The sequence below is a fragment of the Sapajus apella genome, unplaced genomic scaffold (genome assembly GCF_009761245.1).
Source record: "Sapajus apella isolate SASKATOON/1434 unplaced genomic scaffold, GSC_monkey_1.0 scaffold13, whole genome shotgun sequence".
NCBI lineage: Eukaryota > Metazoa > Chordata > Mammalia > Primates > Cebidae > Sapajus > Sapajus apella.
The window spans coordinates 1563573-1589808 of NW_022436953.1; the positions used below are offsets into that span (position 1 = coordinate 1563573).

Consider the following 26236-nt stretch of genomic DNA (forward strand, 5'->3'; position numbering starts at 1 on the left):
CCTCTCATGGCCATGCGGCCAGTATGGCGGTGTGTCCAGATCTGCCTCGCAGGAGAGTCCCGTGTCCGTCTGCCTTCTGCCCCACTGCCAGCCTGGAGGGCAGGGGGCATTTCTGATCTGCCTCTTTCCCCATGTCTCCACCTCTCTCTGTCTTCCCCAGGCCCATCTCTGTCTTTCGGTCTGCCCCGCTCTCTCTCCCTGCAGTCCTTTCCTCCAGCTGGCCTTCTCCACTGGTGCCCTCACTCCTGCTCCATTGCCGGCTCCGCCATCAGTCAGGAAGGGCTACACTGAGCTCCACTCACAAGAGATCCGGAGGGGCCTTGGAGCTGCAGGGATGGAACTGCCAGCGTCCTGCCTCTCACTGTGTCCATGGTGGCTGGGTTGGCCACCTGCTGAGGCGCCTCGTGACCCAAGGGGCCTGTCCCTAGAGCAAACTGCCTTCCAGTGCCGCTGGGAATGGATGCTGCCAACAGAGAGGAGTCTGCCAGGAGGCCCCTTAAAGCAGTTTGAGCCAGAGTTCAGACCAAGAACAAATCCCAGGGCTTTGCAAAATAGCAAGGACTGGCACCAGGCAGAGCTCTTGATGAGGCGCAGTGTACATAACCCTGAGTATGGGGGGCAGGCGGCCCAGAAGGGGCGCTTGATCCCCCTTCACCCCACACACGACCTGGCCGAGCTTTCCAGTTAAGAAAGCATTCTATTCTCTTGGCAGGGCAGATTCTGGCCAGAGAAGGGGCCAAGTGAGGCCCCAACACACCTCTTAAAACAGCAGAGGCAGCCCCTGACATGTGGGGCAGGAGAATCTCAGCCCCCATCCTGCCCTTGCCATTGATTTGCAAGGTGAGCTTCCATGTCCTTATCCACACAGTGGGGTGGGGGAGTTGATGTCGTCAGACACCTGGATAAACAACCACTTATGATGCCACGGTGGTCACCTTGGTGCTTGGCTGGCCACACAAAGCAGCTACCACAGGTGGTGAGTCATGGCCAAGAACTCAGACCTTGGCTTCAAGGAGGTGGGATCCAAATCCAGTTCTCCTTACTCAGTGGAGGTGTGGTTTGGGGGAACTTACTTGACCTCAGCCTCAGTTTTCTGACCTGTAAGATGTGGGTTATGATACCTGGTTCTTCAAGTTGTAAGAATCAAACGAAGTGACTTAGGCAAACCACTCAGACCAGTGCCTGGCACATGCTAATTGCTTGATAAGTGTCAGCTACTGCTACTTTGCAAGACAGGACTATGTATTTAAAAGGTGACTTGTGCCTTTAGGGTCAGCTTAGCACATAGCTGCCTTAGGAGTGATAAACACTCCAACCTCAGGCTGACCTATCCAGGGTGAAATAGCCCAAGAAAATGATCATATAACCAGGCCCTGGGTCCCCTAAATACTTATTGCTTCTTTTCCAGACTACACATAAATACTATGTGTTCCCTATAAAAACTGGAGCGCGCACACACACAACAAAACATGGAAAAAAAAAATCAGGTGCTCAACAGAGCCTGGGTTTGAATCCCAGCTCTGCCATTTAAGTATCATGTGACCTTGGCAGGTTTCTTAATTGTTCTGATCTTCAGTTTTCCCATGAGTAACATGCGGATAATATTGCTCATCTCACAAGGTAGTCATGAGGATTAAATGGAGTAATAAGAGTGAAGTGCTTGGCGCTGGGTCTGGAATAAGTGAGTTACTATACTAATCCAGCCACTCACACAGAATTGCTGTTCTCACTTTTTGCATTTCCTTTCAGTTTTCTTTCTGCGCATATGATGTATGTATAATATTAACATTTGTATTTATTAATTTGAGACCATAGTGTCTATTCCTTTTATATTAAAATGATATCACCTCACGAGGCGCGAACACCTGAGGAAGGTGTCTGGTTTGAAAGCTGGGAATGAGTGGAGCTCAGTGCAGCCCTTCCTGACCCACTCAGTGCTTTCTGAACTACGGTGTTTTAGTGAAGCTGCTCTGGGCTTCCCCACTCCTGCCATGTTCCTCAATGTTTTTTCCATCATTATAATCCCCTCACCCTGCCAGAAGACTCTTTAGACTTTTTCCCCAATTCCCCCCATACATTTATTTTAAAATGTTGTATTTTAAAATAATTATAGATTCATAGGAAATTGCCAAGATAGTACAGAGAGCTCCTCTGTGCCCTTCACCCAGGTTCACCCCACGGCTGCAGCTTGCATGCCCGGGCAGCCACCCTGGTACGAGGCATGTGTTTTGTTCTGTGTCATTCTAACACACGTGTAGATCCATGCAGCCACCACAACCGAGGCACAGAACTGTCTCATCACCACCGAGATCCCCTCAGGCTGCCCTTGAGAGTCTCGCCTGCTCCTTTCCCTTCCACCATCTCTAAGCCCTGCCAACTGCCTGTTTTCCATCTCTATCATTTTGTCATTTTGAGAATGTTATGTAAACAAAATCTACGGTACGTGACCTTTGGAGATGAGCTTTTTCTCCCTTTTTCTCTCTCATCATAGAGCCCTGGAGATCTACCCAACTGTTGCATGTATCAATAGTTTATGCTTCTCATAGCTGAGTAATAGTCCATGGAAAGGCTGTATCACAGTTGCTTGAACTATTAACACCTAGGTTGTTTCCAGCTCTGGGCTGTTAAATATAAAGACACTATGAACGAATGGAAAAGTTTTTGTGTGGATATAAGTTTTTATTGGTCTGGGATAAATGGCTTGGGACATGACAGTTGGGTCATAGAATAGTAATTGTTTGCTTAGGTTTGTTTTGTTTTCTTAAAATAAACTGGCAAACCATTTTCCAGGGTAGCTGTACCATTTTACATTTCCACCAGCGATTTATGAGAGATCCAGTTTCTCTGATCTCTAGAAGCTACCTGGATCCTTGCCAGCATTTGGTATTGTCGCTATTTTTAATTTTTGTTCTAATAGGTGTGTAGTGACAGTGCCATTAATGCCATAGGTATACTGTAGATCTGTTTATGTGCTATATGTATGTTGATGCTTTTTTTATTTTTTGAGACAGAGTCTCACTCACTCCAGCTCAGGCTGGTGCAATCACAGCTTACTGTAGCCTCTACCTCCCTGGGCTCAGGCGATCCTCCCGCCTCAGCCTCCCAAGTAGCTAGGACTACAGGCATGCACCACCACGCCTGGCTATGTTTTATGTACTTTTGGTAGAGATGAGGTTTTGCCATATTTCCCAGGATGGTCTTGAACTCCTTAGCTCAAGGGATCCACCTGCCTCAGCCTCCCAGAGTGTTAGGATTATAGGCATGAGCTACTGCACCCGGCCCCTGATGCTTTTGCATATATAAAAAAGATAGGATTTTGTCATTCACCCACCCCTGCCAAGAACTCACTTTTTCCCCTTTGGAGTGACTTCACTCCCGTTGAGAATGCATGGCTTCCCAAGCCTTCTGTTCAAGACTGAACCAGCTCCCAAGAGGCCAGGGAAACAGCTGGTTTGGACACGTTTGGTGCAGACCAGCATTTGAACAAGGCTACAGCCTTGAACAAATGGAGGATTAAACACTCTGACCCCAAGGTGAACTAATTCCACAGAGGCACTGGGGTGGGGACTCCTGCAAGTGAGATGCATGAAAATCTGACCAGCTCTTCCCACTTGCCTTCCCTTGAGCTCAGGCTTATTTCAGAGCAGGGCTTGTCCCCAGTAGCTGGTGTCCACCATGGCTGTCACAGTAGAGCAGCACCCAAGGATGCTCAGGATGTGAATCCCTGAATCAGTCAGCATCCTGCTGTCCTGATAACAGCTCACCATCCCCACTGGACTCCGACTCACCCAGGCCAAAATGTGCCACGGGCTCCATCTCGCACAGGTAGCCTGAGCCCCCGTCGATGATCCTCAGGTGGGCCCCGCTCTTCTTGGTGTAGAGCACGACCTTAGCCCCCCTGGCAAAGGCCCCAAACCGGGTGCGTGGCACCACTCGCAGCCAGTTGTTGTTGAAGCCCTGCAGGGAGGGAGAGAGGCAGACACACAGTGGGCATCAGCGTGGTGGGTGGGAGGAGCAGGGAGCAAGGGAGGACAGGAGCGGGAGAGGGGGAAGAAGGAGGTAGAGAAGAAAGTGGGCAGGGGAAAAAGAAAGAGGAAGCCAGGCAAGAAAAATGAATGAAGCAAAGACAGATTGGCTGAATGACGGAAAGGCACTTCAGACAAAGGAGACAAAATCCAAGGGCCTCAGGGCACAGTGTTTGGCAGAGAAATGACAGTGGAAGGCAGAGAAGCAAGGGCTTCTCCCGAGGTGGCCCTTCCTGAGCTTTCCTGTGTTGCTTGGAATTTACCTCCCTCCTTCTCCAGGGCCCAGGAATACCATTACCCACCATGCTGGCCAAGACAGCACCCGGCGCCTTGCCCTCACCAACCCGAGGTACCCAAGAGCATGCTGGGCTGGGATCTGTGGCTCCTGAGGTCCAAGCGCACCTGATTGCCTCGGAAGACAGACAGCGGCTGAGCCATGGACTCTCCGTGGGACAAGATGAGGTCCAGCATCCCATCTCCGTCGAAATCGGTCACCACACCCCCTACAAACAAGGCAGATTTCACCTCTGGCCATCATCCTGGAGACCCACAGAGGGGAGGGGCTCCCAGCCAAGTGTGGTATCCACAGCCCTGGGAGTGGGAGCCAGAGAAAGCATAGCACCGGGGCAGGAAGTCTGGGCTTGGCGCCCATCTCCTCTCCTTCCTAACAGCTGCCCCATGATAGGACTCAGGCGACAGAGATTTCCTTCCTGGTCTTTGCAGGGAGAGGTGATTGCAAATTACTGGGACCACATGGGCTTCTTTCTGGTCTTTCTATTATGGTTTGAATAATACACACCTGTTATATTTGCACAGATTTTTTTGTCAATTTATCAAGTGTTTGCATATACAAAGGCCCATTTTAGCCTTCATTACAGCCCAAGGAGGTGAAGAGGGCAGATATAATTATCCCAGTTTTATGGATGTGGAGAACAAGACCCAGAAGGTAACGTTGCTTTTCCAAGACCACAAGGTGAGGCAGTGGCAGAGCTGGGTTTTGGGACTCCTGGCCCAGTGCTCTGACAACAAGCTGAGTGCCAAGAGGGGCGGGGTCAGATGGCAAGATCCTCCTCCTGAGAGCAGACGGGGTTGACTCCTCTCCTTTCAGTCCCACACAGGGCAAGACATGGCCATAGAGGCTCCTGCCCACAGACCCAGAGATTACCATTTCTCCGCCCCCATCAGCCCCGGATTGGGGGAGTGGCCCATCCTCTCCTTTGCCTTCTGCCTGGCAGTCCCCAGGGTTCCCCCATCTCCACTCTCACCCCTGCCCTTGAATCTCAGCCCTCAGTGTGGCAGGGACAGGAGAGGCTCTGCCATGAAACTGGCTGCTCCGTCCCTCCCGCACTCACCCCAGGGCAGGAATAGCACTAAGGGGACAATGCAGGCCAGATGCCCCAGATGCCCCTCACCTGTGCCCCGGCCCTCAGGCTCCAAGGCATCGCCGGGATTGAGCTCCTCGATGAGGGGGTCTCCATGCTCCCTGCGGATGACACTGCAGGAGAAGAGACAGGCTTGCTCTGGCAGGGTCTCAGAGGCCCCCTGGACCTAAAGGCATCCCCAGTTCCCCATGAGCATGGGCTGCCACCTGGCTGCCCAGGGAGCCACTCTTTGCTCCCAGACCCTGCCTACACCCCGCCTGCTCCCTGCCTGGGTTTTAATTCACGTTGGTAAATATTGATTTTCCCTTCTCTAATGGATGAATTATAGGCAGCCTGGGGAAGGGCAGCTGATGGATGGAGAAGTGGCAGGGACACAACTACCTTCAACCGACCTTCCTTGTCCTTCAAGTGGCCCCCAGGTTTCCTAGTTCTGGATGAGATGCTACCCGGGGTTTAACCCCACTCAGTGCTACCTCCTCCATGCCCTCCTGGACCATCCTGCTGGAAGCATTCCCTCTTTCTTCACGGCCTTTATCACTTTGTGCCTGTGTTAAAGCTCTGTATGAATGCATCTGATCTCCCTTGTTAGAATGTGAGCTCTTTGTAGGATGGGACCTTGCATTATTCATCTTTGCATCTCTTGCAGCATCTAACACAGTACTTGGCTCTCAAGAAGCTCCAAGCACATGTCTGCAGGATACAAAGGTGAATTTCGGGGGCAAAGAGAGGAAAGGAGTCCCTTTGGGTGGCAGGGGTTCTGTCTGTTTTGAACTTTGAATCTGGATGTTATTTGTTTCAGAAACGTCTGCTAAAAAAGTCCTGCTTTTTCTCTGCACTCAGCTGATGATGGCAGTGAGCTTTCCTCTAGAATTTTTCTCACTTGGTGTATTCTCACAGCCCTGGGTGCTCTGCCCTAGATGTGCGGGGCAATGATGGGAAGGCAGGCTGTAAGGAGGAATTGGCATCGCACTTCCTTTCGCACTGTAGGTTGCACGTGAGAAACACTAGAGGGCTGTGATATGGCCACAGCTTCAGGAGGGAGTCAGGGTCCCCAGAGCTGGAGCCTTTGGTGGCTGGGTGGCAGAGAGAGCTGGCAGATGCCCCATGAGGTGGGCTTGGGAGTCGGTGTGCATGGGTGTGATGCCCAAGCCTGCTGACACCCACAGTCCCTTTGACCATCTGTGTTCTGCAGACTGCCACAGCTGGACAGAGACACTTCTTGGTTCAGGTGACAATGCAGCTAAGGAGTCCTAAGGATAACACCCAGCAATTCCACTTCATTTCTGTGTTCATTTAACACATACTTAGGCAGCAACTATTGTGTGCTGGGCCTTGCGTGAGGTATGGTGCGTGGCAGAAAGGATGGAGCAGAGTCCGTGTTAACAGGAACCGCCGTGCAGAGGCCTGAAGGCCCAGGGAGAGGGGGATGTGGGCAGTGCAGAATTGGGAAAGCTCACCCAGATTTGGGCAATCAGGGAAGGCTCCCCAGAGGAAGGGTCAGCTAAGCTGAGACCAGCACGGTGAGTGAGCATGTGTTGCTCAGACGAAGAGGGAGAATTGGGGGCTAGAGGTTGTGGGCAGCCTGAGGGTGAGGCCTGGCACAGCCCAGAACTGAAGGAAGCTTGCTGCACCTGGCGCTTAGATGTAGACAGGGAAGTAGAGAGTGACGAGGCTGGAGATGCAGCCGGGCCACATGGGTCGTGTCGAAGAGTTTGGACTTCATTCAAAGGCAATGGGGAGCTTCTAGAGGGTCTTTGGAGGGAAAGGGGTGTGGCCAGACTTGCATTTTCAATGGCTCACTCTGCAGGACTAGAGACAAGGAGACCAGCTGGAGGAGGGGCAGGAATCTCCGTGGGAGACCAGGAGTGGTGTCATGGTGGAGAGTAAGAGCAGATGGGAGGCATGGCTAGAAGAGCACAGCAGTGACCCTGCACACTGCAGTTGGCCTAGAAGAGTCCCTGTTCATGCCTTTTTGCTTCTGTGATTCTTTTTCTTTTTCCTTTTTTTGCTGTGATTATTAAGAGGCTCCCTTTCATTCTCATTAAGTGACTGTTTGGGTGATGAATTCCCTGGATGCTGCAGCTATCATTAAAAGATGTGCAGACTCAAGCACACTGAGGCTTTGTGTCCCCACAGTGCCTGGCGTGCTCCTGGAGAGCACCAGGGCCAAGGAGCCCACGATGCCTGTTCAGTGACAAGTGAAAAGCCCCTGTGGTGTGGGACAGTTGGGGGTTAAACTTCCAGAGCCGTCAGCTGAGTGCCATTCCCAGCTGTAGCCCCTCTTGCTCTCCTCTCTGCTGTGTGCTCAGGACTCAGCCATCTGCTACGGGGACTTGGGGCAGAGCCACGTACCTGGGAAGTGGCTTCTGCTGCTGCTACGTGGAAGCAAACACACTAACCCTCTGGGCAGCCACGTGGTGACTTGCTCTGTCCACAGACAGCCCTGGGCCAGCCTGCCTTGTCCTCCCTCCTGGCCCTTTCTCCTGGCTGCAGGGGATGCTGGGAGGTTTGAAGCAGGCTGGATGGGCAGGCAGACAGGGGAGGTACCTAGGTTCTTGGGCCACAGAGACAGGAGCACTAGATTCCTCAGTGCTCAGTGTTCAGTCCTTGTCCTCCCGGCGAGTGACACTTTATTAGCCAGAGAAGGAAAGCAGTGTCTCTGTTAACTAGCAATTGATCTTCTGCAATTAATCTGGAAGTTGTGAATAAGCTTTTTGCAAGGCACCTAATTAGTAAATCTAGCGCCTTCAGGGGGTGATTACATCCAGCCAGGATTGATGCTTTGTTAATAATTATATTTTAAAACACTCTTAGTCACACTCATGCCTTTTATTATAAATAGGTGGGCCCTCCTGGGAGATGGGGTAGGGTCTTGGGGGGGGCGGAGCAGGTGATCTGGCCCATGTCCTGGATTCAAGGCCCTGGCCCACCCTCATTTCCCCACCTGATCCTGAGCCCCGTTGGCCAGGAACAGGGACATCTCAGGCCACATGCCTTTCTAGGACTCCACCTATCTAGGACTCATGGGGAGACCCTGAGCTCAGTTTCTCAACAGTGGTTCTCAACCTTCAGTGTGATGAGAATCACCTGGTGCCTGCTGCACCTGTTAAAATACAGATTCCTGGGCCTCGCCCCCTGAGATTCTGAATCAGGAGATGTGGGGCAGGTCCCGGGATTCCGTGCTTTAAACACTCTGGGTGATTCCGATGCCGATGGTCTCTGGACATCCCCTTGGAGAAATATTGCCACAGCAAATCCAGCCCTTACTCCCTAGACACACTGCTGGGAGGCCTGCAGATTCCCTCCATTTCTGAAACTCTTTTCCTTGTCCACGAGGGACACTTGTCATCCAGAATTTCCCCAAAGGGTGTTTTGCGCAACACCAATCTCCACAGAAAAATCTGTGAAAGAAGTGCCCTGTGATCAGACCTATTCAGAATACTCCATCCATCTTTTGGAAAGTTAAACTATTCATGGTCAAGTTAAAGGCACTGAGAAGTCCTGCAGTAAATAAACCTGTTTATCTTTGTTTAACCCAGGTTAAGCAAACAGATTGGACCCTTAGCCTCTTTTCATGGTAGTGTGGCTTTGTATCTTGTGGAGCTTGGGTTCTGGGTGCACTTTGGGCCCCATTCCCTTGCCCTTTTCCTGCAACAGCTGAGGCCAGCTTCTTGCCCAGGCTTCACCCTGCATTCCCGCAGCCTCCCAGTCTTCTTCCTTTCCTCCTTTCTGTTTCTTCATCAGGGGACCTGCCTTCACCTTAGCCTGACTCCCTGGCTCTGATTCTTAAACCTTCTCCCTGACCGTCCCTCCCACCAGCTGTCCAGGGTGAAGGGCCATGACCCAGGATGGAGCGTCTACCGGAAGAGGCGGTTGGCTGAGGAGCTGCGGTAGGCGATGTTGTTGAAGAAGATCTCCAGCTCCTGGTCATTGTCAAAGTCGGCGGTGAGGACTGTGCGGACAGGGGAGGGCATGGAGAACTTGGGCGAGGCGATGTCCTGCAGGAAGCAAGGCTGGGGGTCAGCGGCAGGAGAGGAGGCCAGCTCTCCCCTATGGAGTGTGGGGTCAGTTGAAAATAAGAGACAGCCCCACCCAACAGCTCCCTCCTGCCTCTCCAAGAGGACTTGGGGGCTGCCTTTAGGACCACACAGACCTCAGACTGCTTGTAGGAGAAGAAGGAGGGAAGAATGACAGTCGCGATAGACACCAGTGAAGCACTTAGCGGCTCCCTAGTCTGGATCACACCCGTCCATTCCTCCTGTCCGTCCCTCCTACCCATCCCTTCTGTCCATCCCTCCTGTCCATCCCTCGAGGCAGTGCAGACACTAGCATTCCCATTTGACAGGTGGGGTAACTGAGTCCTGGAGCAGGAGGGGAACTGCGATGTCACAGGTACTGAGTGGGGCTGAGGCCAGGGCTTCTGATTCTGGATGCTGTGCCCTTTTTCCTGTGCATCCTTCTTCCTCTGTGCTGAGTCAGAAGCTGGGTGGGCACCAGAAATCACTGTGCATCTAAATCCAAACTCCACCACTGACTAGCTGTGTGATCTCAGGCCAGCGACTAACCCCTCAGATCTCACCTTCCCCATCAGTCATGTGGGAATAGTAATAGCTGCCTGGGTTGTGAGAATTGCATGTGAAATGCCTGGCATGGAGTGGGCATGAGACAGATCGCTGGCAGCCTGTCCTGCCTTACCTGCCACCAGCCTCAGGAAAGGTGAAAGAGGTTACCTGTGGCTGTGGATTTGGCCGCCTCTACGACCTTATGTTATTTCTTGGGAGCCTTTTTATTTTGATTTTTTTTTTTTTTTGAGACATTTGCTTTGAGGAGGTTGCAGTATCAGCTACATCTGTCCAGGACTCATGGGGAGATCCCAGGCCCAGCTGGGGCTCCAAAGTGCTGGAGGGCCTTGGAGGACCAGGCAAAGGGTGCTGGGTGTGATTTTGCCTCTGAAATAGAAGGAGAGCTGGGAAGGGCAACCTTCTATTTCTGAGTGTAATATCCTCATCGTAGGCTGGTTTTTCCCTTAAAGACCTTGGGGGCCTGTCCAAGTCCCAGGGCCCACATGGAGAGGGCTGAGATAGGTACAGGTGGTATCTCTGGGAGTCTCCTCTGCCCCAGGCTTGGCCCTGCCCTCAGCCTCCTGCTGCAGGCCCTCTCTGGCGGCCAAAGGGATGAGGAGGCTGGGTCAGCGGGCGAGCTGCCTGCTCTGGGAAGGCCAGGGAAGGAGGTTGTCTCCATCAGAGCAGTAATGAGGTTGAATAAGCCTGGCCAGCTGGTCAGGGTGGGTTGAGCAGGGCCTTAACAGCCAGGGAGCAAAAAGACCTCAGGATCTCTAGCCATTATGATTCCATTGATCCTGTAAAAATGGAAACCTCCCACAGCCCCCTTGGGGTTGCCCCATTCAATGCCTGCGCTTCCGAGATAATGTATGTTAAGCTTAGCACAGTTCCTGACATAGGGAAGGCACTTGATGAATGAGGCATTTATTATTATTATTATTATTGCTCCTGAGAGCTCTGGGGAGGGGCCATCAGTCGGAGGAGTTAACAGGGTTCCTGGCCCTCAGCGTGTTGGCATTTGGGGCTGGATGATTCTTTGTTGTGAGGCTGTTCTGTGCACTGCAGGGCGTTCAGCACTGTCCCTGGGCTCTGCATACTAGATGCCAGGAGCACTCCCTTCCCCAGCTGTGACAAACCTAAATGTCCCCAGACATTGTCAAATGTCCTGGGAGGAGGGCAGCAAGATCATCCCTGTTGAGAAGCTGGGAGAGAACAAGAGTGGAATAAAGATGGAAATTATCCAAGATCCCAGGACCAGCTGCCCTGGGCTCAGGCCACGACTCCCCCTACCTAGAGAGCCTGAGTCTCAACTCTACTGGGTCCCTTAGCAGGGGGGAGTGGCTGGCCTGAGTGTCCCAAGGTGGCTGCCTACAGGGAAGGGACCCAGTAGGGTTGGCATCTCCTTTGTCACACAGACACGAGGTCCCTGGGGACTTCCCTGGGACCATCAAGCCTCAGGTAAACCCTGGAACTTTCCCATTTCCTCGGGGGGTTTTGGCAGATCTAGGTACCTGCAGAGCAGTTCTGGGTCCCTGAGATCAGCTTCAACCAGCCCATGCCCTTTGTTGTCCGCCCTGAGAAAGTCCCAAACCCATGACCCTCAGGCTGGTGGCACCTCCATCACTGTCACTAACAGCCCTTTTGAAGAATTCTTGGCATCAGTCTATCAACAGCTCAGGGAGAGGGCACAGAGAGGGCTGTGAGGCCACCTTGCCTGCCATCTGCTGTTTGTCTTTAGGGGCAGCTGTTGGGAACTCCGTGGCTTCAATCTTCCATCCTCTCTGCCACTTTGCCCTTGGTCTGAACATCAGTCTGAAAAGGTCTGAAAAGCTCAGCCTGGGCTTTTGCGGCACGTGCAGGGAACACCATCCTGTATCCTCTGCACACTCTCCACAGACACTCACCCTGGTCTATTTTCTAGGAGCCACCAGGAAAAGTGGCCTGGATCCAGAGAGTGCAGCCCACCTCCCAGGGCTCCGGCCCACCTCAGAGGCTGCTCTACCGCCTCTGCTGACCCGGCTCTTCCTACTCTGTGCTCCAGAGCTCCTACAGCTGCCTGGCTGTCGTCCTTCATCCCTTGGTGTCACCTTCCTTGTGACACCACCCCTGCCCTGGGCCCAGAGAGCCCTGTTTAGCCTGGTGGGAGGAGTGGGGCAGCTCTGATGGCATGCCAGGGTGCCCCTGCAGTGTTGTGGGAAAGAATGAGTGAGAGGCTCCTTCTTTTTTTTGAGACACAGTCTCGCTCGGTGGCCCAGGCTGGAGTGCAGTAGCATGATCTCAGCTTACTACAACCTCCACCTCCCGGGCTCAAGATTCTTGTACCTCAGCTACCCAAGAAGCTGGGATTATAGGCATGTACCACCACACCCAGCTAACTCTGTATTTTTAATAGAGACAGGGTTTTGCCATGTTGGCCAGGCTGGTCTTGAACTCCTGGGGCGAGGCCCCTTCTTACCCGAAAGCGGACCTTCCCATGGGCGCTCATCTGCAGGTAGAGGCGGTGGGGGCCATTCCAATTGCCATAGACGATGTCCACTTTGCCATCGCGGTTGAAGTCAGCCAGGGCGACGCCTCGTCCGTGCTGGTGGGGGTCGTCCACACCTGGGGAGGAGAGGCAGGAACTCTCAGGGCGACATCTCCTGCACGCTCCACAAACGCTCACCCTGCTCTAGCTCTGTGACACGTAACTAGGGAGGATGACTCTCGTCTTGTTCCTACTGTTCATGGAGTAGATGTGGAGACACAGCTGCAGTCTCAGAAGCTCTCAATAGGGGCAGGAGGTGAAACAGTCATGTGGTTGCAGAGAAAACCCGAGACTTGTGTTCAAGCCGTGTTTGCCCAGCATGCACATTATTTTTACCCTGTTTCGGGGTGGCATGGGTGGGAGGAGGGAGACTGGGGGAAATTCTGGAGGACCAAAGGCTCTTCCTGGCCACCCCTAATACTGCCACTGGGAGACATTAAGCTGATCATGCCACTCTTTTGCTAAAATCTCTTAGTGGCCCTCCCATTGCCTTGGGGAAGGTTCTAATTCCTGCCTGGGGACCACAAGGCTCTGCCTGACCATGGTCCTGTCCACCATATCTGGTCTTGATTTGGTCTCACTCTCCACATCTTCCCAGCTCCTGGGCCTTTGCTTAATGTGGTCTCTCTATCGGGGATGCGTTCCCTCTGGCTCTCGGTTACCCAGCTCCTGGTTATTCTGCTCTCAGCCACAATGTCACCTCCTTCTGGAAGCCCTCCCTGACCACCCATCTTGCTCTCCCTGTCAATCTCCCACCTCATCTTGCCCACCCTGTCAATCTCCCTGACAGCCTCCTATTCTTCTCCTCCAACATGCGGGTCACAATGTGCAGTTATGTTCCTTTGTGGTTTACTTGTTAGGGCCTGGCTTTCCCACTGGCCCTGACATTCCATGAGGTCTGGACTCTCTTCTCAGTTCACCTGGGTACATGCAGCGTCTATCTCAGGGCCTGTGGTTGCCTGGTAGGTTTCAGTAAATACTTGCTGAATGAGTGAACAGACATAAATAACATGACAGAAGGCAAACCGGGGATGTGGGTGACAGCAGAGGAAATACTACAGCCATGACACAGAAGCCCACAGCATGCCTGGTGAAATCTGGAAAGTGAAGTCTCTGTGCCCAATGCCATCTGCTTATACCATCCACTGAGTGGGCCCTGGGGTATGGGAGAGGGTAGCTTAGCCCACAGCGATGGCCTGACCTCCTAGCTGCCCACTGGCCACAGCAAAGCTGAGAGACGGTGATGAATGTGACTCTAAGCACCCCCCCACATTGACTCTTTCAGAGGACAAACAGCTGTGGGTGGTCAGGCCCTCTGGGACGGCAGGCAACAGGACAATGTAATTGGCAGTGGGGATCAGAGACCCCAGGGCACAGAGAGCTCTTGCCAGAAGGCAGGGTGGGCCCCCTGAGAACCTTGGAGGCTGAGCATCCTCCTAGGGGAGGTAAGGAGCTGGGGGAGGTGTGGGGGGAAGAGGTAGTGGTACCCGGGCCTGAGAAAGTGGGTTTGCAGAGGACTAGGGCCAGTCACCAATTCCTAGGATTAATACTCCATTAATTCTCTGCCAAACTCCCCGGCCCAAATGTCGGTGGCCTTCTGCATTGGCCCATTTCTCTCCTATCTATGAAGCACCTTGACAAGGAGCTGGTTCCTTTTCACGGGAATAATCGGTGCCAGGCTGCATTTCACAGCAGCATCTGTTTGGGTGATGAATGCCCTCTTGACATGTCTTGTTAAACCCCTGCAATCATTCTGACTTTCAATTATGGGCCTAGCACCTTGCCTCTCTCCTCCTGCCTGATACCTTCTCCCACTCCAACTTGTTCACTCACCTCTGCCTCCATCTCTTTAACACCTTATCAAATCCTCCTGGTTTTCTCCACTATCTCCTCCCCTTTGCTTTATGATTTTTCAGCAATGAGAAAATTTGCTGCCAGAGGATAGCACTAGGAGGGGTGAGCCAGGTGAGAGGGCAGGCCAGGGGAGCCAACTTCAGCCTTGCCAGAGAAGGGTAAGAAGTAAGGCAAGGTTGGGGCTGAAGGGCAAAAAGCTGGGGATGGGTGTGTGTTCAGTAAGCCCCCACAGTGAAGCTCCTGGGCAGAAAGCTGGGGTGGCAGATACTCTCAAGTACAAGAGAATGGACTGGCACCTGTGCAGGGATTCAACGCCAACTGCAGGCATCAGCCAGAACTAGCAGGACCCTGGATCTATGTGTCTAGAGCCCACTCACCACTCCGGGAGAGCAGAGCTCTTCCCCATGCCTCAAAGAAGGAGGTGAAATCAAACCTCCCATTCATTGGCAAGGTGGGAGGAAACGGTGGGGGTACATGGGATGTAATAATACATCTGAAAACTTGCAGGGAGTGTCCACTCTGTCATTCAGCAGAATTTACTGGGTGGCCACTGAATTCCAAGCCTTGTGTCAAGAATGAATAGAACTGTGGCTCGGTCCTTGTAAAGCTCCTAGACAAACCTTGATGGCAACATGGAGCCTGAGCGAGCCGTGTATGTAGGGGCAGCAGGAGGGGGAGGGCTGGTCTGCCAGGTGTCACGGGGAGTCAGGAAGGTCTCTGCAGAGGTGATATTTGAGGTGAACGATGAAGGCTAAACAGACGTTCTGCCGGTTGAGAAGCGGGAGGGCAGGTGCAAAGGCCCTGAGGCGGGTGGGAGATGAGCACAGAGGAAGGAGGAGGAGCAGAGCTGGGAGCCTGGGGCACTGTTTTGTGTTGGTTTTATCCTGCTTCTTATTAGAGCAGGATATTTGTGTCTACAGCTGTTTCTTTTTTCTTTTTCTTTTTTTTTGAGACAGAGTTTCGCTCTGTCGCCCAGGCTGGGGTGCAGTGGCACCATCTCGGCTCACTGCAACCTCTGCCTCCCGGGTTCAAGCGATTCTCCTGCCTCAGCCTCTTGAGTAGCTGGGATTACAGGCACGCGCCACCACACCCAGCTAATTTTTTTTTTTTTTTGTATTTTTAGTAGAGACGGGATTTCTACTAAAATCTGTGTTAGCCAGGATGGTCTCGATCGCCTGACCTCGTGATCCACCCGCCTCGGCCTCGCAAAGTGCTAGGATTACAGGCATGAATCACCGCTCCCAGCTGCCTACTTCTGTTTCTAGAATGTCAGTACCTTCTCTGTGTGTGTGGTGGCCCGAGCCTTATTCAAGTTGGCATCCCGGGTTCCCAGTGCCAACCTGACACTTAGCAGGGGATTCATGAATGCATTGTGTATTGATCTGAATGTTGAAGATAAATGTGGGAGGGGGCCAATGTGGGGAGAGGCCGCTTGGAGGATAGGTTGACGCTGAGAGACACAAGCAGGACATGGAGGGTCGCAGGTAATCCCAGCTGCTGGAAGATGACAATGGGCAGGAGTTCCAGACCCCTCTCCCTAGGAGCAAACACTCCCTGTGGCCAGAGCCATGAGAGATGGGGAATAAGAAATGACAAGCAGCGTTTCTCCATGGGGTGCAGATGATGATGTGCCCAGCTCTCCCTGCAGCCAGAAGGGACCATGCTGGAGGGGGTGGGGCAGTCTGGAGTGCCCTGTGGGTCTGGGATGAGGGGTCAGGATGCACAGGGCATGGCTGCCTCCACTCACCAGCACTGGCTGCAGCGTCCACAAAGGTGCCATCGCCCCGGTTGTGGAAAAGGAAGTTAGGCCCATTCTCGTTGTCGCAGAAGATATCCGAGGCACTGCTGCTGAGTATGGGGCCCACGCTGACACCTCGGCCCCCTGGGAGACGACATGGTCACACAGTGAGTGGCAGAAGCAAAGCCCCAGGCCCACCTGGAGGACGGGGCTGCCCCTGAGGCCTGTGGGGAACTGTAGCGGAGGCTCTGCAGAGAAGCCAGGAGGGAATTCTGCTTCCCGTGCTTTCCTGAGTCTAAATCTGGGCCCATGGTCTCCATGAACCTGTGTGGAAGGTGACAACACTGATGACGATGGAAGGAAGGAGCTCCACCAGGCACAGGGACCCCACACAGAGGCCAGCGCATGCTTTTCCCTTCTAGGAGAAACGGCTGAACAATCATCTTAAACCCTAAACCCACAATAATCCTAAACCTAGCTCTAAGCATACCATTGTGATCAAGTCACAGATCCCCCAACAGCCTCCCGAGTCCCACTTTGAGTCATACATATGTTGGCCAAGATCCATGTCCCAGCTTTAAGAACGTACAGGAATAGGTCCCTAGCTATAGGTACAAGGATGCTTACTTTGGTTTGTTTGATGTTAAACAATTACATCCATCGATAGTGAACGGGTTGAAAGGATTACAGAGCATCCATATGATAAACCATTCTGCAGTAAAAAGACTGCAGAGATCCATATGGATTGACTTGGAGGAGTGCCTGTGATATATGGTTGAAAGAATCAGCAATTCAACATGTAATGGCATTGTGTGATCATGCTTTTATTTTTAAAAATAGGAAAATACATACTATTCTGAATACATATGTTTGAGAAGTCTTATTCAGTTTGGAGAAAAGTGGGAAAGGCCACACCCTAAGCTGTGAACACTGGCTGCCTTCCTTGATGGAGCAGGATTTGGGGAGGGAAAGAGAAGCGATAGTTGGCCTTTTTCCTTTGAATGTCTTTGTAGTGTTCAACTTGTTGCAACAAGAATTGCTTCTGTAGTTTGAAAGGAAGAAATCCAATAAAGTATATATGTTTTTTAAAAAGGGAAGAAATCAAGCCAGCTCCACGTTGGGCTTTGAAGTCTCTAAGATCAAATTTGAGCTGTTCACGTCAAGAAGTCTAACCTTAATACGTCCTGAACAAACTACCTCCGCCCAGTGGGTTTCAAATGAAGGCCCTCTGTTTGCCAGGCCCCACCTCCAGCTCCCAGGAACACAAATCTACCCTGAGAAATCCTTCCCCCGGTCACACCCCCAAACGCTGGAAGAACTGTGCAGAAAATGACCCAACCAGGATCAAGATGTGGATTCTAGCCCCAGCCTGGCTTCTAACAAGCTCTGTCACCCTGGGCAATTTACATCACCCTCGAGCCTCAGTTTCCTCAGTTGTAAAACGGAGAGAGTCCGACCTGCCTCTTCTGCTTTGGGGTTTTGGGAGGACCAAAAGAGGTGAGATGCACCTGTCAGAATGACCATTATCAAAAATATAAAAGAGCACATGTGTTGGCGAGGGTGTGGAGAAGCGGGTACCCTTGTATACTGTTGGTGGGAATGTAAATTAGTACAGACATTGTAAAAACCAGTATAAGGCTCCTTAAAAAATTTAAAATAGAACCACCATATGATCCAGCAATCCCACTACTGGGTATATATATCCAAAGGAAATGAGATCAGTGTGTTGAAGAGATATCTGTACTTGCAGGTTCACTGCAGCATTATTCACAATAGCCAAGATAAGGAATGAAGATATGAAGTGTCCATCAACGGATGAATGAATAAAGAAAACGTGTTATATATACATAATAGAGTATTACTCAGCCTTGAAGAAGAAAGTCCTGTCATTTGTGACAACATGGATGAACCTGGAGGACATTATGCTAAGGGAAATAAGCCAGGCACAGAGAGGCAAATACCACATGATCTCACTTATATGTGGAATCTAAAAACGTTGAACTCATAGAAGCAGAGAGCACACTAGTGTTTATCAGGGGCTAGGGGTAAGGGTGGTAGGGGAATGTTGGCCAAAGGATACAACGCTTCAGTTTAACAGGAAGAATAAGTTTGGGGATCCATTGTACAACGTGGTGACTTCAGTTAATAAGAATGCACTATATACTTGAACTTGCTAAGAGAGTAGATTTCAAGTGCTGTTGCCACAAAAAAAGTATATGAGGTAATGCGTATGTTGATTAGCTCGATTTAGCCATTCCACAATGTCTACGTTATTTCAAAACATAATGTTGTACGATGAGCTTATGAAAGGGCTCTGTGGGCGCTGCAGCCTTGCTGCTCAGAGTCAGGTCTGAGAAGCAGCTGCAGGAGTGGCGCCTGGGAGCTTGCTAGAATTGCAGAACCTCAGGCCCCTCATGGAATCAGAAGCTGCATTTTAACAAGACCCCTGGGTCGTTTATGTGCACATTAAAGTTTGAAAAGTACTTCTCTAAAGGGTTGTTTATTATAAGAAGAAGAGTTATCAGAACACTCCAGAAAAACTTGATATTTAAAAACATAAATGAAAGCTCAGGTAGACCTGCGTAAAGAAGGGCCAGGCCTCCCTCACCCCCATCCACCTCTGGATAGGGCAGAGGTTTCCCCAAAGTGACCGTGCTTATTTGAGACAGGGGTTCTCTTGATCTCTAGGTGGCTCCCATCCTCTGAGAGATGCCCCCAGGGGAAATCATGGGGCCTTTTCCACCTACGCAAATGGAGCTGGCATTTGAGGCCAGGGAGATGGGGTGGGACAATGGCATTGTCACTCTTATTGTGCTCATAGTTAACACATTCTGGGCTAGATGCCTCCGGGATTCCTCCAAGACAATCTCACTAGCTGCCAAAGAGACCCAAGCCACGTGAAAATGGAGCCACCGAATTCACATCACTCCTCTGGAATGTCCTCCAAGATGTAGCATCCACTCTTCATGATGGGAGCTACGGAGTGGCGTGGGTAGCTTCAAGTTCTGTCCTAAAGCCAGCAGGAAAGGGTGTGGGGTCACAACCTGGGCACCACCTCTGCCCATTAAAAGAGGTGTCACTAAGTGGCTGCTGGCAGCTGTCCCTGCCCTGGTCTTACCAGACTCCAGCCCCGGAGCAGGCTTCTGTGAGAAACCCTTGGCCCTGCCCGGGCCTCCTGAAACTCCAGGTGGGACTCAGGGACTTGCCTCCATGCAGCTCCATCCTTCCTCCTTCACTTCCACATCCCCCAATTTCCTCTCTGCCTCTGGCTCCCAAGCTGTGACACATTCCCTTCATTTTCTACAAAGCAGGTTATTTCCCTTTTGGACAAATTTCTAAATCTTTCTAATTAACTAATTGGGTTGGGTTGAAGCCTTGTACCATTTGTAACCTGTAATTACTAGAAAATTGCCATGGTAACCACACTACTAATTAGCCACAATTTATTGCCATGGCAACTGGACCATAACAGAGATGTTACCCACACCTCCTTCTCAGCAAGTTGGCTGCATAGTTGGGGAGCAGGTGAGTCGACAGTCAGAGAGCTGGCCTCCTGGGCGCCAGCCCCAGCAGCTTTACAGTGGCGGCCCAACTAGGGGCTGAGGCGGGGCAGCCAGGTACCCGCACCCCTCACTGATGCCCCAGGGAAATGACTCCCAGGTTGATATGCAAGTCTTCAAACCAACAGAATCCACCTATCATTATGTAGGCTGCCATGCCAACGCCCTGCCAGGCCAATGTCAAAGGCCACTTATTCAGCAAATGTCTTCTACTAGGACCTTCCCCTCCTCTCCTCCCTCCTTTGTCACATCCTCGCTCTCCTCCATCTCTTAAGGTTTAGCACTCACCAAATGCGATTGCCCAGGGGCACCCAAGGCTAGCATCTTTATTTAGCCTTGGAGAATGTTCTAACAGGGAGTTAACTCCACCTTGCATCAATTAATTCTTTTATAATTTGAGGCCAGCACATTCTCTTGGGGCTGGAGAGGAATGCTGGCGGTGGGAGAGACCACAGGACTGGGGGTCAGAAAGTCCAAGTTTGAGCTGTGTGACCTTGTGCTCATCACTGAAACTTCCTGGGCTTCTGTTTTCTCAGCTATAACATAAGAGTGATAAACATAAGGGCTCCTTCCCGGGGCTGTCATAAATATTAAGTGAGCTGGTTTTTGGAAGGTGCCTTGGAAAATGTCAGGTGCCACATAGTCATTAGCTGGGACTATTTACCACCTGCTGGGTGAATAATATCTCTTTATTTTTCCCAGCACTTTCAAGCTTCAAAAGCCTCCTTGTTCTACTGTTGGGGTGTGACTGCTCCGCCCTGCCCATCCCTGCTGAAGGCTCTGCTCACTCTGCCCACCAGGCTGGGTAGGGGGTGGAGTTAGTGGGGAAAATGGCCCTTCCAGGTCCCCGTTTCCTCCAGCCACATTCCGGCACTCTGATGATCTGCTCATTGGACCCAACCCCCATAGAGCAGCCTTGGTTGTCCTCAAGAACCACCCCTCTACCTCTCAGCCCTGGCAAGCTGGCAATTGCAGACCCAAGTACAAGTCAGGTGCAGGTAATCCATCTCTCAGACTGCATCTGGGCCAGCCCTCAGGGACTGGGGGGTGAGGCAGGGAAAGGTGGTGGGGAGGGAGGTATGCCTGCAACTGAACTTCTCCAAGCTATGGGTCTGAGGACCCAGGACGAGGCAGCACGAGGACTCACGGTGCTAAGGTAAAGCCTCTAGGTTCCTGCCTGGCCCCTGCAGGATGGTGGGAAGTATGCTCTCCAGGCCTCAGTTTCCTTCCTGTAGAGTGGGTGAGAATTGAGAAGATCTCCAAGACCGCTTCTATCTATCTTCACTTTGCAATGAACGCATCCTCAGGGTGGACACAGGATAAGCGTGTTGGGGGCTGGTCCCTGCGCCCAACTAGACCCTGCACCCTCTGCATCGGCAAAGACTCTGAAGTGAGCCCCCTCAGCCAGGGAACCTGGCCATCTGCTGAGACCTTCATAGAAGCAGGATTCTGGTGGATGCCATGATTTGCAGGCTGCCAAGAGCATCCAAAATATTGTTAATGAGTAGGGCAGAGATGCTGGAAATGTGGTACAGGAATGGACAGTGTGTGTGTTGTGTGTGTGTGTGTGTGTGTGTGTGTGTGTGGTGTGCATGTGCACACATGCTGGAGAATGGGGTGTGAGGATGAAGTGCAGGATGGAAACAGGGTCTCTTACCCTAAATTTCCTAAAAAATTATAAGACAAGATAACTGTGTAGGTGCTGGGTCGCCACTCCCAAGCCCTCTGGGGGCCTTCAGAGGCTGGGCAGGACTCGGCTGTTCTGTGTGGAGGGTATTAGACAAGGACACCCCACCCTCATCCTTCCCGCCCTGTCTCTGCAGAATGTTAAGGCAAGGGGAGGGGCAGGAAGACAGGCCCCATCATTTGTTCCCTCTCGACAGAGGAGGGATTTGCACTGGCAAAGCCTGGGGGTGTAACCCGGAGTGGTTAGCCACAGGCTTGACATTTCTTTAAAATCTCTTGTGTTAGCTGAGAAAAATGCGTACATTTTGATTCTATAACATATCTATGTTTTAAAGAAACATAATGTTCCCCCCGATACTCATCAAATGCCTCTGCCACCCCAGGGAAATGGTCTCTGTGTGTCCTGGGCTTTGGGTACCCCATCAAGCCTGTGCTGCACTCCCTGGGGGCCCTGGGCCCTGGCTGGGGAGCCTGTCACTCCAGCCCTGCCTGGTCCCTGTCTGTCAGATCTGGCTTCATTCCTAATGAAGGGCCAGCGCCCGCCAGGGAAGCTAGGAGGCTCCTTGGCCCCCACTCTGCGGCCCCTGGTTGAGCTCGCTGGTGAGGAGCTGCCAGAAGGCCTCAGCTGGGCTTTAGGCATCTCCGTCTCCTCCAATAATGACTTCCTATAAATCAGGTCTGCCCTCCGCTTTGTTCTACACCACTCCCAGCCAACAGCAAAACTCCCCACCCGACATAAATCCACCTTCATTTTCTTTCCGAATTTCTTTTAGGGCTTCTTTAATCACCACCTTGCAGCCTGGACAGATGCTGCCTCAAAGGTGAGGCCAAAATGCAGAGTTCCTGGGGAGGAGGCGAGCCTGGGGGAGGCAGGGCAGGCAGGAAGGGGGGCAGAGAGTTGAACTGCTGTGGGGATGGGGGTGAAGATGCTGCTGGCCATGTCTGGGACTGGAGGTTTGGGGGGACATACAGAGAATGTTTCCCAGGCAGGGGCTGGGCCTGCTCCTCTTGTACATCCCCCTGTGCCTTGCACAGTGCTCTCTGCACCCAGGAGATGCCCAGCAGAGGGCCCTGGCACCACTCTGGTGGAGCCTCAGAGCAGGAAGTATTGGTATTTGCTATGCTCTGTGGGCATTGCCCATGTGCCAGGCCATGTGCCCATCATGTCCCATGGGCGCCTCCTTTCATTTTCACAACATTCCCATTTTGAAGGTGAGAGGCTGAGGCTGGGAGAAGTTAATAGCTCGTCCACTGCTGCCTAGACTGGAATGCACAGGGGAGGCTGGACCTGCACCTGTGGCCTGGCTCCAGACCCTGTCCCCTCACCTGCTAGCTCACTGCCCTCGGAGAAGCTGAGGGGCATGCCCAAGGTTGCTGGGCCCTGGGCCGCAGAGGCAGTGCAGGACTCTCACCTCCCACCCTCCCCTCCTCCACTTCCATCTGGTTCCATGCCAGGCCCTTGGCCATGGCCAGAAGCCAGTTCCCAGGATTCCCAGGCAGGGAAGCTCCGGGCACTGTTCTGCCTCCAAGAGGCCTCAAGCAGCGGAGGAAGTTGGGGCTCAGGATTCTCAGGGGACCAGGGGATGCGGAACTGGCCTTCCTACCACCTCAGAGTCTCTCACAATCTCTCACTCCGCCACCCTCCCGGGGCTCTCCAGTCCCCCGAGAGCTGGCACGATGGCCGCTAGATGGCACTGTGACCCAGAGGAGCAGCTGCGGCTACAGGAATCCATAGTGTCTGGAGAGGCCTCCCCTCCCCCTCCCATAGAGCTGAGGGCTCGTGCCTGGGTAGCACCTTTGCCTGGCCTGCCCTGGGGTGGCTGGACCTCCCCCGCTATCCTGAACACCCAGCCAGGCAGCTGCTTCAGCCACAGCCACCTGGGTAGGGCTGCCTCAAGTCTTGGTGCCAGCCTGGGGCTGTCATCCAGTGGGTGTGGGCCTCCCCTCACAGCCCCTCCCATCTTGCAGGCTGGCAGGATTCTCAAGCAGGAGGCCATCAGAAAGGTCAGCCGGTGGTGGCAGTTTAGGCCTCAGGAGAAGATGGGGCTCTACTGCTAGTCCCTACAAACCTCCTGTGTGACCTTGGGCGAGTCCCTTCTCCTCCTTGGATCTCGGTGTGTTCTTTGTAAAATGGGAGGTTCTCCCAGGTTGTACAGTTGTCCAGCAGGCAGGTGCTGTGTGGCTTGGCTCCAGGGACCTCCCAGCTCCCTGAGTGCACATCTGGATAAGGCCTGCCCCTCCCACCTGCTCAGGGCCCCGCCCCTCCCACCTGCTTCCCTCACTGCCTCTCAGGCCCCCTGGCACTGGAGTGGTGCTGAGCACTGGCCACGTGCCTAGAGCCTCAGCCATCAGGCCGGGCTCAGCATGGTGGCCCTTACATGTGGGGTCCATTCCTGGGGCTCATGGGGCACTCTGGGCTAGTTTTCCAGCCAGATGTCCAAGTGTCATTAGCTGAGTGACAAAGGGGGCTGCAGGGTAGTGTTGGGGGGCTTGGCGGACAGGGAAAGGGTAGGCTGGGGAAGGCGGGCAGACAGATTAGTAACATGGTGGGCCAAATAGGTTCTTGTCGGCCAAATGGCTTTTGGAAGTCTGCAGAGCTGCTCAAACGTGTCCTCTGGGCACGCCAGCTGCCCCAGCCTCCCTCTGTTCTTCCACCAAAGCTGCTGCTGCTTCCGTGAACCGCCCGTCCTTCCAGCCCAGCCGGCACAGTTGGCTGCTGCTTCCATCCCCACCGTGCTCCTCAGCTGCCTCCTCTGGGTCTCTTCCTTCCCCCTCCTCGGTTCCGTGCCAGCCCAGCCAGCATGAACAATGCCCCTTGCGTGCTCAAATCCAGCCGCAACCTCCGAATCCTTTATTCAGCGTCTAGCTTGCTTTCCCAGTCCTTGTCTCCTTCCACCTCGTCATTTTCAAGTGCTTCATTCCCCCAGTGCACCCCCTTCCCTGCAAGACCAAGGCATTTAATTGCCAAGCCAGCCCAGTGCACAGAACCAGGAACTATTCCGAAAAATTGACCGTACAAATCTAGGCTGAATCGCCTGCATGTTTATTCCTTTTCCCGGGAAACATGGTTTATTATTGACACAGCCTGTCCCTGGTCCCTTCATGTGTGGAGCTCTCAGGCACTTAGGTGGGGGCTTGAACTGTGCTATTTTATTGTCCAGTCATTTGTTGGACAAACTTTGTCAGACAGGTCAACATTAATCTCCCCCATTCACTAGGGTGGAAGGTGGTGAGAAAAAGTCTTGGTAATCTCAGGAGAGGCAGTGACAACCCTTTCTGGGCAGGACTTTGAGAGGATGCCAAGTCCAGACCCAAGTGTCTGGAGGCAGGGGGTTGCCCCAAAGGATGCCTCAAGCATCCTTCCAGCCCCAGGATTCAGACTGAGGCAGGCAGCCACGATGGAGGCCTCTGCTGCACATGCTGGGATGGATATGTCAGGAAGGCTGACCAGCAAGAGGATCTCTCTGTGGGAAGTGCAGGTCGGGTATGCATGTGGCTGAAGTTCACATCACAAGTTGTTGTGTACAGCTCTGGCTTCCTGATTTTTGGCACCCAAAACAGGAACTGGATTGCTCTGCCATCAGCAGTCTATTGGCAGATTATCAGAGTTTAGTCAGCAGCCGTGCTGGAATTAGAAAAACAGCCTTCCCTAGAAAGATCTCCCTGTCAGAGACTCTGACAATAGGTCCCCCATCCAGAAAGATGAGGGGGGAGCATGCCTTCAAAAAAAAAAAAAAAGGGTGCAGGAGAAGGTTTTGGAACAAGAACACAATTCTTTGAGCTCAGTTATCCGAGACGGGACCCAGCTGAAGCTTAGGGATTTAGCACTGAGTTCCTGGCTGCTTATGCGTAAGTCAATAATTTCATCTGTGATTTGGCAATAAAGAATGCTTTAAATCTCGGCTTTTGTGATTTGTCAGTTTTCTCCCACAGAACCTGCTTACCCATCAGAGGGAATGGGGCAAGGGGTTCCAGGGAGAGAATGATGTGGTGTTCTCACATCCCACTTTCCAGCAAGCCAGATGTCCCCTCTTGGGTACCCCAAAACTCATCTGCCAGACAGCTCACCAACCCTTGGAGAGGCAGCGTGGGAGAAGCCTTCTGTGGGTGGCAGGATGGAACAGAGCCTTTATCTCCCCTCCCCAGGGACATCAGGCCACCCTCTCCTTGTGGTCTCTGATGAGTTAGACTCAGCCTTGCAGGGCCCTGGACCCCAGCCCCAGCCCCTCCAGCACACCACCTCCCACGTCACTCTGCATACCTGTATATTTGCTGACCCCAGCCTCAGCAGCCACATCTCTGAGTGCCAGAATGCCCCGGGAGAGGTCACTGGCTTCGGGGTCCATTTCAATGAGGGCATCAGGGCCCACATTACCGTAGGCATAATTGGCAATGTAGATGGAGTAGCGTCCAGAGCCCTGAGGAAGAAGGGAAGGAGGTGGTGAGCAGGCCCATCTTGGCTCATCCCAGAAACCACCACTCCCCATCCCAGTTAGGACCATAGCTCTTTCGCGGGGTTGGGTTCTTCTCCCCAGGTCTGTTGTGAATGGCCTTTCAGGCTGTGTGTGGCACACTTCCAGAGGGGCTTTTCACAAAGGCTACCATGTGAATGACACTCCTGGGAGTCGTACAGCAAAGCAGCTTGCTTCTCTTTCCATCCTGTTGCAGAAGAACACATCCCTCCCTCTCCCCAACAACCACCTTCTTATAGACAATTTTCTAATGTGCCTCCCTCCAGCTGAGCTCTCTCTAGCTGCCAGCCAGGGTAGCTGCTCAATAAATATTTGCTGATTGATTGATCTACCAATTCCCATTATTCTCAGTCTCTCTCTTTCCCATTCAAGCTCACTCCAGCCACGATGACAAGCAAATTCCTGAGCCATCTCCCTCTCCCTGTTCCCACCC

General features: G+C 52.6%; 1 protein-coding gene across 4 annotated transcripts in view; it reads right to left on the reverse strand.

Moving 5' to 3' along the window:
- The window catches only part of CRTAC1 (cartilage acidic protein 1), a 161842-nt gene that overhangs the window by 26351 nt on the left and 109255 nt on the right, over positions 1–26236 (reverse strand). For all 4 annotated transcript variants that reach the window (XM_032281221.1, XM_032281224.1, XM_032281223.1 and 1 more), the window contains exons 5-11: positions 25593–25749; positions 16095–16229; positions 12425–12570; positions 9269–9405; positions 5438–5520; positions 4428–4528; positions 3789–3957 (exon numbers count right to left, since the gene is read on the reverse strand). In XM_032281221.1, the coding sequence (XP_032137112.1) occupies positions 3789–3957; positions 4428–4528; positions 5438–5520; positions 9269–9405; positions 12425–12570; positions 16095–16229; positions 25593–25749 (928 nt within the window). The remainder of the gene's footprint in view (positions 1–3788; positions 3958–4427; positions 4529–5437; positions 5521–9268; positions 9406–12424; positions 12571–16094; positions 16230–25592; positions 25750–26236) is intronic.